General features: G+C 40.2%; 2 protein-coding genes across 2 annotated transcripts; one reads left to right on the top strand and one right to left on the bottom strand.

Moving 5' to 3' along the window:
* Positions 1–1,039: 1,039 nt before the first annotated feature.
* LOC143112247 (uncharacterized) lies at positions 1,040–3,606 on the bottom strand. Its single transcript, XM_076274503.1, has 5 exons — positions 3,516–3,606; positions 2,984–3,208; positions 2,500–2,637; positions 1,662–2,037; positions 1,040–1,529 (listed from the first exon to the last, which is right to left on the bottom strand). The coding sequence occupies exons 2-5, from the start codon at positions 3,154–3,156 to the stop codon at positions 1,254–1,256; spliced, it is 963 nt and encodes a 320-aa protein (XP_076130618.1). The 5' UTR covers positions 3,157–3,208; positions 3,516–3,606; the 3' UTR covers positions 1,040–1,253.
* A 1,372-nt stretch (positions 3,607–4,978) lies between these two features.
* rnf214 (ring finger protein 214) lies at positions 4,979–11,071 on the top strand. Its single transcript, XM_076273741.1, has 14 exons — positions 4,979–5,163; positions 5,245–5,301; positions 5,581–5,721; positions 5,807–5,940; positions 6,098–6,166; positions 6,356–6,452; positions 6,581–6,669; positions 6,760–6,847; positions 7,150–7,245; positions 7,392–7,789; positions 8,214–8,331; positions 10,152–10,247; positions 10,532–10,621; positions 10,809–11,071. Exons 1-14 carry the CDS (start codon positions 5,101–5,103, stop codon positions 10,866–10,868), a joined length of 1,596 nt encoding a protein of 531 aa, XP_076129856.1. The 5' UTR covers positions 4,979–5,100; the 3' UTR covers positions 10,869–11,071.
* The last annotated feature ends 2,194 nt before the right edge of the window (positions 11,072–13,265 follow it).

The raw sequence follows: 13,265 nt of genomic DNA, 5'->3' as shown, positions 1-13,265 counted from the left end.
AGTTGAAAATAAATGGACACATGCTTTCATTAAAAAAACAAAACCTCTGCGACTTACCTCTTCCCATAATCAATATTTAATTCAATACTTAAGTCTGTGGCCTGTTGTCATATGTGGCTTAGCAAATATATAATGAAAAGTTTACCTTTAGTAAAATAATTCCAAATTTCACTGATAATCCCAGACATTTCCCATTTTTACACAAACTGCTGGAAGTAGGCTACCTGTTGGGCACAACCTTCCAGTTGATAATTTCCCAAATGTTCTCTGAACATTATTGGCCTAGTTTATGCCATTTAAATCAGTAATGTAATTATTCAGTTTACCACAATTTATAGCCTAGACTTAGAAACAGCAGCCATCCTCAGTGTTAGAATGCCATTAGTATTGATGAATTTGGCATATAAACAGAGACCAGCAACTAAAATAATTCAGTCTGCTAAAATTTTAATAAGGCTCCATAAGTAGCCTATGATTTGAGCCTTCCTATAGGCAGAGCTTCACTTGTATCTGTATTTCCTCATCCTGTTGGAGCAATTCAGATCCTCATTAGCACATTCACTGATTCTCAGACATTATCACGTCATCATTACTCCATCAGTATTTTCCCACCCACGCTAAAGAAATCATAAGCTACATGTACCACAAACCACTGAATTTATTCCTAAAATCTGATGTAATAAGACTGTTGCTGGTTTATTCCCTCAGCTCATTAGCCTACAGCGGGAAACAGTAAGTCTTAATGTGCCTTGTCTGTCTCACTATGAATTGTTTCTAGCCCTAAAATAATTCCCAGATCCCATAATTTTAATTTCATTGCCCAATTTGTCCTTTTTCTGCTCATCCATTTAATATTCTGTGAAATGCTGAAATTGCGATTGAGTGGAATTGATGCGGAGTACAGTTACAAAAAGCTAATCCTTTCATGGCAAATATTTCCCAAACGAGCCTGTAGAGGTTAGACATTCATGTTTATTTTTTATCATGATTAACACCATTGTGCAAATAAATACAATACTGTCTTTTAAATATTCGCTACTGGCAATATTCATAGGCCTACATCAAAGAGCACTGCATTACACATTATACATAAATAAAACAAAATTTATCAGTTAATCAAAAAAATGTACAACAAGGTACAACGTTATTCGACAAGTCACCTAAAGTGCAAAAACGTTATGGCAAATCGAAACACACAAAAGTGAAAGTAGTGGCTGATTATTTTTTAAAAAACCAAACAGAATTTGGACACGTTACTTCAGTGGTCTGCTTAAATTCATCCTTCCGTCAAATCTTCTTTCATTCCCAGCCGAAGACCAAAACGCTGAAGTACTTCCCTGGTGCGATCGGGCAGAGGGGCAGCTCCACATAGGATTGCGGTAGACAGGCCTTGACCAGCCATGGGGCCTGACCGTCGGAAAGGCCCGGACGCGTGTATTCAGCATAAAATAGGATCGAGGCTCAACAGGAGATCTCACAGGTATTCTCCAGGAGAGTGGTGACAATGGTGGTGCACTTGAGTAAACAACCTTCACAGACAAAGACACACACACACACACACACACACATTAAAAACAACAGTTCAGTCCACATCCATACCAAAGAATAACTGATGACACATTAACTGATAACAGATCGGATGCAACTTCCTGTCTATGTACCTGTAAAGGGGGGCTTCTGTGTTGAGGAGGTGTAGGGGTGGCGGCACCACCACGCCTATTTGGTGGTGAAAAAGTGCCACTGAAAGTATTGTTCTCAAGAGACGAGGTCACACCAAAAATGATTTGAGAAGCCTTGCCACTATCACTATCCCTCTCTGAAGGAGGGGTAGTATAAGCACTGTCATTCTCAGGAGGTGGGGATATACAGACACAGTCATCATCTGATGAGGTCTCCGAATGATAGTCAGAGGTGACTTTTTCCAAGGCACTTCTCACTTTCAGCAAGACTTTCTCATTATCATTATCATCATCATCATCATCATCATCATCTCCAATGATGCTTGCAAGGGTAAAGGGTGGAGTGTCTTCACTGTACCTGAGGGGAATGGAACCTGTTTAAATGATGTCCTCTAAAACCAAAGCACAAGTTAAAGGGCAAATCTGACATTTCCAATTCCAATACATTTTGTTTTCCGACATAAATCTTTTGAGCTATATTCCTTTATTACAGAACAAAACTAAAATAAATGTTCTAGGCTGAAACAACCCAAGAAGTTTTACTGAACATATAAACAATACAGGCAATATACTGCCGTCATTTTCCTTAAAAATACTTAAAACAACTCAATCTGAATCACTCTCAGTGAATCTTTGTCTGAAATTAGCATTGTAATCTTTGTAAGGTAATTTTATAAGCTTGATTTTAATAACATGAAGATAAAAGGTGAAAACAGATAAGTAGACAATGCTAAGCATTAAGCAGTAAGCATAGTTACGCAAATGATATGCAAGTTATATAAGCAAATCCCAAAGGACAAGCTTAATGTTTGAGACTCACCTGCAACTGACCTCTCCTGGATCCACCCAGAGGGTGAGTTCTAAAGGCAAGCCTAAGTAGCAGTACTGTACACCACTTTTCTGGCATGCCAAAAGCAATTCTGCATCCTTGCTATGGTGACCATTGACACGAATACACCTGCATAATCAAAAAATGCATGCAGTGATAAAATAATTCAAAAGATAAGCAACAATGCAACAAGTATGTAATTCTGGACATATTAACCATAACCATATTTCACATGCTTTGCACTATGCATATTATTCTTTATCAGTGTTTCCCCATTATGCACTCTGGCATAATGGGGAATAAAGGAAGGTGATCAAAACACACCTGAAACAAAGCCTAGACTGTGTTTATGTGTAAAAAAACAAACAAAAATGCTGTAGGCCTACTTCTAGGAACATTTCTTTAGCAATGTGAGATAGGCTACCAAAACTATTGATTATGGCAAAAGTAAAATCTAGTTAAAATAACCTCTCACCTAAATGCTTGACCTTTTGTGGGGTTTTCTGGGTACCAATGAGCTTTGTACTTCTCTTGCAAAATATCTATGAGATGTTCTACAAAGACATCTGCTTGTTCTGAATTCAACTTGTCAGACCTTTTAACCAGATTTTTCAGGAATGCCCCTGCTGCTTCAATTTCTTTTTTCATACTTAGGTAGATTTGAAAACCTTAAATAAAGAAGTGGTAGGCCTACCAAGTCCTGTAAAAGAACAATAGAAATGTAAAAATATATAAAAGGAAAGGGAAAACTCTTGAACCTGGTGGCTTATGCCAAAACACAGTATTTAGCAAGCAGCTATTATAGCAGACAGCTGACAACAGAACGACCACATCATCTCAACCGGGCTACAATGTGCAGAATCAAGATAATGCCCATCAACAGACTCAATTGTGAGGATAAAACCTGATCCATATGCGACCAGTTGCAATACAACATTAATACAATTTCTAGTCTACAAGACCCGTCACTGAGGGGAAACGTTCTGAAAGGTTACACGGATACTCACCTCGACAATAACCATATATTTCCTGCTTGGAGAAAGGTTGATGTTTGGATGGTGCTCAGTTGCCAACATGTAACTGACAGTTTGTCTTGTCTTGACTCTGCCCAAAAGTTTGCAGCACGCGCGCAAACGAAGCGCGAATGTCTGCACACAGTTGGGTTTGTTTTCATCTTTATTTGCAAAGGACCGCCATCTACTGACGTGGAGCAGGGATCAGCTGGATGACAGAGATGCACTTCAAGATGCGCACGAGCACAAGTCACTTTCACACACAAATTTGCATGCAAGACAACACAAAATGAATGTCTTGCAAGATGCACATTTGTGTGAATTATGACTGAAAATATTTTTGAGTAGGCCTAACATAATCTCTGTCAAATAGCCTATGTGGAGTGTTCCTGCATTACATAGGAACAAAACTTAGGAATAAACATGAAATTTAAGCTTAGTAGGCCGAATGAAAGTCTGAACATTTGGAATAAAGTCTGAGAACACTGGATAGAATTTGAGGATATCGATGGAGGTCAGAATGGAACGAAACTCGAGAGCACTGAACAAAATTTAAAATGCAATAGGCCTAGGCTATATTGGAAGGCTATATTGGAATCCGGAGAATATTTAATGTCTGAATAGACCTCTGTGAACGAAACTTGAGAATATTGAGTGAAAGTCTGAATAGTCCAATTGAAAATATGTAATGTCAGAAATAGGCTATATGATCGAAATGTCAGAATATTGACTGAAATAGCCTAATAGGCCTACACAAGCTATAGGTCATTGCAAGCCTATGTAGCCTATTTGTTAACTGAATTATTCTGTTGAACTAGAAAACCTTTTTTTTTTTTGCAACAGCTAGTCATAATCGTCGCAAACAGTCTGGATGGTTATGAACATGCAACATGTTGTTGAACGATCGTTGTGAGGACATAAAAAATAAATAAAGAATATAGGGAAAAAGTTAAGGGAACACTTCAATCATACACTGGATCGGTACTCTGACACTGTTCTGAGCACAAGTAAAACTTTTGAGGCGAGTGTTTTATTTTGCAAGAACTGTCGATTCTGTGAATGTAATTTGAGAATGGAGAAAAGGGTGGAAGGTTTTAAAAAATGTGTTTTAACAATTGTGGAAAAGTGTTCCCTTATTTTTTTTGAGCAGTATATATATATATATATATATATATATATATATATATATATATATATATATATATATATATATATATATATATATAGGATATCCCTTTTAGAAATAAAACATTGATAGAGTTAATTTTGAGAAACCCCCCCTATGATACATAAACATTGTTACTATAAAAAATAGTATTAGCTTATTATAGTAGGCCCTTATACATGGCTAGAATAATTTAAGATGTCTATGCTAGAGCCCCTCTTAGCTGTGGGTCTAGGTACTCTTATTTTGGCATTATCAGTCCTTTCACCCGGAAGTTTATAAGCCACAGTAATGCACCTTGCGATAGCATTTAAGTACACGACTACTGACACTCACACTATTTAATTGCTGTTACTGCAGAACCAAAAATATGCCCTTGAATCTCCATTGAAAATTTGTGGCGTTAACCTTATCATGAAGAACAAAAGCGAAATGGCATCGTCAACCACTCCTGAAACAGAGAAGAAAGTGCTATCGGTAGGAGTCGAGTCACAGACTTTAAGACTAATGCTTGAAATTACATTGACAGACAACCTGTTTACTGTCGTATTTTCATAGAGTTCTCTAATGGAAGAGAAAGCGGTCAACACCGACCCGGATTGGGAAACCAAGATGGTGACTATTTACATTTTGAACTTTCATAAGATTACCAACTTCTAGCAGTAAAAAACCTGTATCTCTCCCAATGAGTGTCGCCTAATTAGCCTACTATTATTTATGCTACACCAATAACTTGGGGTACAGGTAAAACTAACACTGACTTAAAATTATAGGGATCACACGACTATGATTCAAGTCCAATTGTGGTTTAGTTTCTGTTAACTACTAGATACATAACTCAAACCATGCCATGACATTCTCATTGTATTTTCTTTTTTGTATTTGGCCTCATAGAGGTCGCTGGAAGAGGAGACAAAAATCCTGACCCTGGAGTATCTGGACCTCAAAAAACAGCAGGAGTCTGAAGCGTTGGAACATAAGCTGAAAGTCAAGGAGCTGGAGCAAATGACCAATGACAAAAAATGTCAGCATCAGGTTGGTAGGCCTACTCCACTTTTTTTACTATTGCTTTCTCGGTATGTATTTTGTGGGTTTGCTAAACTCAGTGTTTATATTACAGACACTTTTGGACAAGTTGGATTCCCTACACCTGAAACTGGAACATAGCAACAGAAAGGCAAACCAGAAGAAATTCCTTGCAAAACAGGAAGAGCTCCTCACAGAGTCGCGGCAAATGGAGGACAAGGGAAGAAGGTTAAACAAACAAACAAAACAATGTTAGAAAAGGAAAAGACTGTGAGGGATGAAACAGACAAAATGGAAATGTTTTTTGTTTTACTGGACAGTGGATAGAGCCAGAGGTTAAGAAAATATTACTACAAAAATGTAATTACATTACTTTTCTCATCAGTCTGAAAGTGGAACTGGAGGAGAAGAAAGAAGCGCTGGATATGCTAGAGCAAGAACATTCACTACAGAAGTAAGAATCCACAGATTCAAAGAGCATTACCACTGTGAACTAAATTACTGAGTGTTCAGTTCTATCAACTATTTTACATGTAAAACTACCCTCTGTATGAGTTAAAATATCTAACAAAGGTGTATGTGTGTGTGTGCGTGTGCGTGTGCGTGTGTGTGTGTGTGCGTGTGCGCTTGTGTTCACACATAGAGAAACTTGGGAACAAGAGACGGCTGATCTTCGAAAAGAGAGGGACAGACTGAAGAAAGAGGTAGAGGAGGGCAACACTAATGTCCTGAGAGAAGAGGTCAGGAGAATTCTGTCTTACCGAACTATGTGTTCAGTTTTCACACACCTTTCTACACATCGGACCACATATATCAAGTCAACCACCGTGATTTATAACTGACGTTACCTGTGTTGGTGTGTGAACAGATAGAAGCACTGGAGTTTCAGAGAGAGGTTTACATAAGTGAACTGGAAGAATGGTTGGCTGAGGCCGAGAAGCATATTCAGTCTCTGAGGTTTGCCCTGTTTTCATATATGTGTATGCCATGTAATTGGATTATAATTTGAAGGACCACTTAATTTTGCCTGATCTGCAAATTGTACAGGATGAACCCATCGTCAGAATATCGGCATCAGAGTCTGGACTGGGAGAGGAAAGTAGCCACTATTCGGAATGCTGTGTTCAGCCTACAGGTGAGGCTTTAGCTGCTAGGGCTCTGTGGCACGTGAGCTGAGGAAATGTGTTTCGTGTTAGAATATGAATTCATCAAAAGCAAAGTTTATTTTTTAATTGCAATGTAATATTATATATAGTTGCACTAGGTTTCTGTTGGGTGTGGGCATATTTGCAAAGGCTTGGGGTTGCTAGGAGAATTGCTCACTAAGCTTTGAATCCAGAGGGGTCAGTTAAAACAATCCGCTGTTACAGTATACCGGTATGCAGCAATGCTAAGTCAGTGTTTCTTGCTCTCTGTTTTCCCCCGCCTTTGTTCCAGGAAAAGTTTAACATGATGATTCAGCAGATTGAACGGGGTCAGACACTAGAGGACCTTCCTCCAGTGGCCCTTCCCTCTTTACCAGAAGTCCCAATGGTAAGTGTCATAAGATGGCACAACGATTCTATTCATTTATGGCCCACAGTGTTGGACTGTGGATTTACACAGAGCATTGAGTTTGTTTGTTTGTTTGTTTATGTTTGTCCACCATGCTCGTCCATGATTGGTCATGCCTGCTGCAGCTGCTCTACTTCAGCCAGCCCACCCACCAGCTCCAAGGCCAACACTATGGTTTCATGGGCAGACCGCTGCCACCGCAGATGCCACCGTACCGCCCACCTCCTGTGCATATGAGCCATCTTGGCCCCCCATCACAGTCCATGGGCAGGACAGCGTTGGGCCCGGGTGCCCCAGCTGGAGCTGCCTCGCACCCCCTCCTCCCTGGCGTGGCACCCACACACAGAGGCCTGGCTCCGGGGTATCCCAGCGCAGCGCCACAGAGACAGGCCACTGCACTGCCACCTGGCGCCACGGCCTCAGCTGCTGCTGCTGCTGCACCTGCACCCACCCATCCCCCACAGCCTTCCCAGCTGGACAAAGTGCTACAAATGTTGGGCACTCGCCTACCGACGAGGACGAGGTATGTCTGACTCTTATATGTAAAACCTCCTCTGTGGTTTCTGTGGGTTTTTAACACTTAGCGTTGACACAACATAGCAATTCTTGTCCAAGATAATTGTTGGGGGGAACCTGCGGTGGAAGCATCTGCCTTTGAAAGCGTAGGGTTGGCCTGGGAACATAATTGTTGAATAGCAGTTTTTCTGTCCTTTTTTGTTAGTATTCCTGCAATTCGCCATAATATAATTGGACATAGACAGAACTGATTTAATGTCTTGAAAGTACACATTTATTTGGAAGCAAACTCATTTTGTTTTGATTTAAAGCGTCTTTTCAATATGGTAAGGTTAACACCATACTGACAACACCCATACTCTCTTGCTCTCATTGTCACTTTCTGTCTCTCTGTCTTGTCTCTGTTTCTCTGTCTCTCTCCTGATTTCCAGGGCAGAGCTCACCACTGCCCTGCAGCAGATCAAGTCTGCACGCGGCACCTTGTCCGGCATGGCCATGGAGGACCTCTGCCATCAGGTGGCAAAGAGGCTGGAACACAGCCAGAAACCTGTGAGCATTTACTCATACGAATCATTATACAGACACACACACACACACACACACACACACACACACACACACACACACACACACACACACAGAGAGAGACCCTTTCAATCTGTTCCTAGAGGGTTTCCAGCTGAAATGTTCAAAACCAACGCAGATACTTTGAAATGAAAATGAATCAGACGTTTGTGTAGTGCTCTATAAAATGTTGACTTTATTTTAATTTATTTTTTTGTCCCTAAGTTACCGTTAGCTCAATGTAGGCCTGCACGATTATGGCCAAAATGATAATCACAATTATTTTGATCAATATTGAGATCACGATTATTTATCACGATTATTAATTCATTTTAGTGACAAAAATATTTTTTCCCTTAAACATATTGGACTTGCTATCTGGCTCACCCAAATTCTTCCCCTCACATTTACTCCCCAAAATTACTGCAAATATAGATTGACTGCGACTTCCAAACTTCCAGCTTGCTACTTTGTTTGTTAATATTTGGGGAAACGTTAAAATCAACACAGTAATTACAAAGTATTAAGAAATACTGTTAATTTGATGCTTTTTATTCATTTATAAATGGTGCAATGTCAATTTAAGACCCTTTGCCAGATCCACTAAAATAGCCTATGGCTAGTGCTGTGCCCACTCAGTTTGTAAATGGTCAGTAATGGGAACTGTTGTCATTGCGCTCTCTCTCGTGCACGCTCAAATGCGTTCCCAATTAAATGGAGTAGCATAACATAGTTATCTGCTGCAATGGAGATACTATGTATCTCGATGTAACAAGCTGTTTTGACATTGACATTGTAAACGTTCTTTAGGAAGAGTGTAAAGCAGTTTGCAGTAGCCTGAAGTTAATCACAACGTCGTCTATCGCTGGGGAAAAAATAGCTAGCTATGATTAAAGGCCGGATTAAAGTGTGGCGGGCCGATCTATGATAAACTAATAAATGCTCGGCGGGTGTGTGTGGCGGGCCGCAGTTTGGACACCCCTGGTTTAGTCATTCGTTGATATGTAAAACACTGACGTGTAGGCTACAATTTCATTATTGTTCACTCGTTTTGAGTAGGCTGTGTCTTGAAACGCATGCATTGTAGGTTGCACATGTAGCTTATAAAATACATGAATATAATTCACGGATCCCGTCGTTAGCTCAACTCTTTATTATAGGCTATATCGGAGGAAGCAAACAAGGACTAAAAGTTAACGTGATAAAAAGGCATGTGTGGTTTGATGTGATGTGTTTCATGGTATGAGTTAAGAGACCCTGCTTTGCTTAAGTTTTTGGTTAACTCCACTTGCCTGAAATCCAAAATATTTTCGAACAACGTGATCCGATGATCCGTTTCGAGGGACAAGCTCTTGGCCCTCTGTGCCACACATTTGATTTTTGATCGTCGTTTTTTTTTGTATAGTCTACAAATAATAGTTAACATAATGCTACTAGTCCACAGTGCATCCAAACTGAGCAGTGCAGGGAACAGTTGTCATTGGTAGGCTGCATGCAGGCACATTGTTTTGTAGCGGAGTGTTCTATGGGTTGCCAGGTTGGTTCAATGGGTAGAGCACGCATTTTTAATATCGCTCGATCACGCAAATTTGATCGTGGGAAGCCAAAATCGTGATAGTGATTAAAATTCGATTAATTGTGCAGCCCTAGCTCAATGTTGTTTTCTGTGTCTCTGGAAATGCCTTAGTAACGCACATGTTTGTTTATGCAGTTGAAAGGGTCTATCAGACACACCCACACACCCACATCACACCAGTATGCAACGTTTGATCTGTTTCTCCCACTCTTTTGTCTGCCTCTGTCAGGCCATGAGACCCATTGGGCAGCCACCTGTGGGCACTCCTGCTCAGAAGCCTGCAAACCTTCTGCAGGGCATCCAGGCACAACCGCAGCGTCAACAGGTAACCAGGGGTTGTGGAGTGATGGGGATCATTACTCGTTATGAAATACTTGTCAAAAATGTCATTCAAGTAACTACATGCAACTTTATAAGTGAACTGAATAAAAGTATCTAAAGCAAAGAGCTTCTTGCTCTGTCCCAGTAATATGTCTCTCCACCTACAGCAGGTGGTGTGGCATTTAAAATATGGGCATTTTTACAGTAAATCCATGCTCAACACCTCGACACCACCAGGCATTCACATATTTGTGTTGTGCTTGTTTTTTCTCCACCCCCACCTTTCAGCCTGTAGTTCAATTGTGCTTAGTGTGCCAGGACCATGTAGATGAACACAGCCAATATAAAATGAGATGTCCCCACATCATTCATACGCAGGTGAGATGTGAAATCTCTCTGTTCCTATGCCACGCAGAAGGCTGTATGTGTGTATTCATGTACATGTACACGTTTAAAGGCTGTATGTGTGTATTCATGTACACGTTTAAAGGCTGTATGTGTGTGTTCATGTACACGTTTAAAGGACAGTGGATAACATGTTAATGTGTTTCTCTCGGCATTTCAGTGTGTCCGTGTGTGGCTCCAGTCCGGTACGAAAAAGGAATGTCCCATCTGTCCAGACTAAAGGGCTTTATATTTAACACACACACACACACACACACACACACACACACACACACCATTATGATAATGCCTCATGATGACATACTGCTGAACTTTTTTTTCTACCTTTTGAAATGTGCTGCTATATCAGATGATTCAGATGAAAAAATTGTATATAACCTTTTTGTATGAAAATGTTGACTACGAATAAATTCCTGGTGCTGAGGTAATGGTACTATAGGGTTTTTTCTGTTGAATGGTTGCATCCACCAGTGACAGAAAGCTTGGTCTGATTTGTTGTGTTGTTTTGCTCCTCAATGGCACCACACATACATCATTGACAGGGACACAAAGGGCAGAACTAAAATATCCCAGGAAGCAATTTCTCAGCCAGGCCTGCATCCATCAAACATGGCTAAGCCTTTCTCTTTTTATCTGCAATCCGGAACATTTCCTACACATACATACGTCATACGTTACGTGCAGAGTGGCAGGTTTGCGTTGAATAACTGATTGGTTAGAGTGATGCAACCAAAAATTTGTCATAAGCTTTTTTGGCATGTCGTTTTGTGTGCTGTTATGTTATTTGAAAGTGTGAGAAAGAACGGTAGGAGGAACCAGAAAAAGATTTACACTTTTACACAGTAAATGCCCTGATAACAACACAGATGAACGCAACATGATTTTGCTCATTCATTTGCTTAGATTATGAAACATTGTAGGCAGTAGTAAAAGTGATGTTGTTATCAAAGATATGAAGAGAATAGAATATGAGGCAAATTCATATTTTCTGTCGCTCAAGCATAGCAGTTTAGCATTTTCACACACAAAAAAACTGCTGTTCCTCAAAACACCAGATGTTGTGCATTTAATAAGTGAAAACAGATAAATGTTGTTTGTAAATAATTTGAATGCGAATTAGGTTATATTCCCCATCAGCCATAACATAGTAAACGATAATGCCTTTGATGGCAAATGTTTATGTTAACAAGCAGCCTTTCATCACAAGTACAGTATGCCATCAAGCAAACAGATCAGCTCAGATCAGATTAAACAAACCAAGCAGAGGTTATGTCAAATGAAAATGATCTATATCTGAGTTTTAATTACAATGGGCTTGTAACAATACATGGATAGCTGATGAGTGCTAACCATATCTGGTTACAGAGACAACTGTGGAGGTCATGGTGATGGTATAGATGTACTTTTTCAAGTTTTTTTCTTCCTTTTTGGAGATAACTGGGGCCAGTGTATGCCTTTGTAATGGCTTACTGGAGTAACATCCTGTCTGTCTACTGCACCCAGTTTGCTTATAGGTCTAACAGGTCTACAGATGATGCTGTAGCTTTGGCCTTGAATACTGCTCTCTCACACTTGGATCAGAACAACACGTACGTACGGATGCTCTTTATCGACTGACCGCTCCAACACCATCATTAAGTTTTCTGATGACACCACCAATCGGCTGCATCAATAATGGTGATGAGTCTGCCTAAAGAGCAGAGGTGGCAACAATGACATCTTGGTGTCGGGATAACAGTCTGCTGCTCGATGTAACAAAAACCAAGGAGCTGATAGTGGATTACAGACGACTGCAGGGAGAAGAACACATTCACATCGGGAGTGCAGCTGTGGAGAGTCAAAAGCTTCAGATTCGTGGGTATAAACATCAGTGAGGATCTAAGCTGGACACACCATGTTGGTGTGGTCACAAAGACAGCTAGACAGTGGCTCTTCTTTCTGCGCCGTCTGCGAAAAATTTGGCATGGACTACAAAATATTGACCAACTTTTACTGCTGTACAATAGCATTCTGACTGGTGGCATTACAACATGGTATGGTAACAGCACTGCCAGGATCGTAAATCGCTACAAAGAGTTGTCAGATCAGCACAGCGCATTACAAGGACTGACCCCAGTCATCCCAGCCACTGTCTTTTCACCCTCCTGCCTTCTGGGAGACGATACAAGAGAAGGACCCGTACCAGCAGATACAGGGATAGTTTCTACCTGCAAGTCATCAGGATGCTGAATCGTCCTTGGAAATCCCCACATAATGGCACTTAGTTTTTGGGATTTTATTTTACCCTCTTCCTCTTTCTCTCTCAATTCAATGTATTCTTGAAGTTGAATGGACTCCTGAGCACAAGGAATTTCAATGCTGAAAAATGCTTATTTATGAGTACATGATAATAAACTTGAACTTAACAAAATATTAAACTTTGCTCTCTGCAATAGAGCATATACACACCATTAAATCAAATTTATTTTTGAGTACACTTTCTGTGGACAGATGATTTTTATTTTAATTTATAAAATGCAGAATAGAATCCAGTAGGGGGCGCTCTTGATATGGCAGAGCTTGCTCAGCTTGTTCAACAGTCAGCCAATGACAAAGTACACATAAAATTAACAAAATA

This window comes from Alosa pseudoharengus, unplaced genomic scaffold (genome assembly GCF_046254945.1).
Source record: "Alosa pseudoharengus isolate Yale_2024_CS ecotype anadromous, Long Island Sound unplaced genomic scaffold, YU_APseudo_1.1 YU_APseudo_1.1_scf_8, whole genome shotgun sequence".
NCBI classification, from domain to species: Eukaryota; Metazoa; Chordata; class Actinopteri; order Clupeiformes; family Clupeidae; genus Alosa; species Alosa pseudoharengus.
The sequence above is the reverse complement of the archived record's forward strand: the minus strand, read 5'-3'. Positions and strand labels throughout refer to the sequence as shown.

Bases quoted from the DNA above. Each gene is read 5' to 3' on its own strand.
- LOC143112247 (XM_076274503.1), bottom strand. From the start codon at position 3,156: ATGAAAAAAGAAATTGAAGCAGCAGGGGCATTCCTGAAAAATCTGGTT. The intron at 2,638-2,983 runs GTGAGAGGTTAT...TTGATTATGCAG, and splicing joins ACAAAAGGTCAAGCATTTAG to GTGTATTCGTGTCAATGGTC. The intron at 1,530-1,661 runs GTACATAGACAG...TTGTCTGTGAAG, and splicing joins ACAGAAGCCCCCCTTTACAG to GTTGTTTACTCAAGTGCACC.
- rnf214 (XM_076273741.1), top strand. From the start codon at position 5,101: ATGAAGAACAAAAGCGAAATGGCATCGTCAACCACTCCTGAAACAGAG. The intron at 5,164-5,244 runs GTAGGAGTCGAG...GTATTTTCATAG, and splicing joins CAGAGAAGAAAGTGCTATCG to AGTTCTCTAATGGAAGAGAA. The intron at 5,941-6,097 runs GTTAAACAAACA...TTTTCTCATCAG, and splicing joins ATGGAGGACAAGGGAAGAAG to TCTGAAAGTGGAACTGGAGG.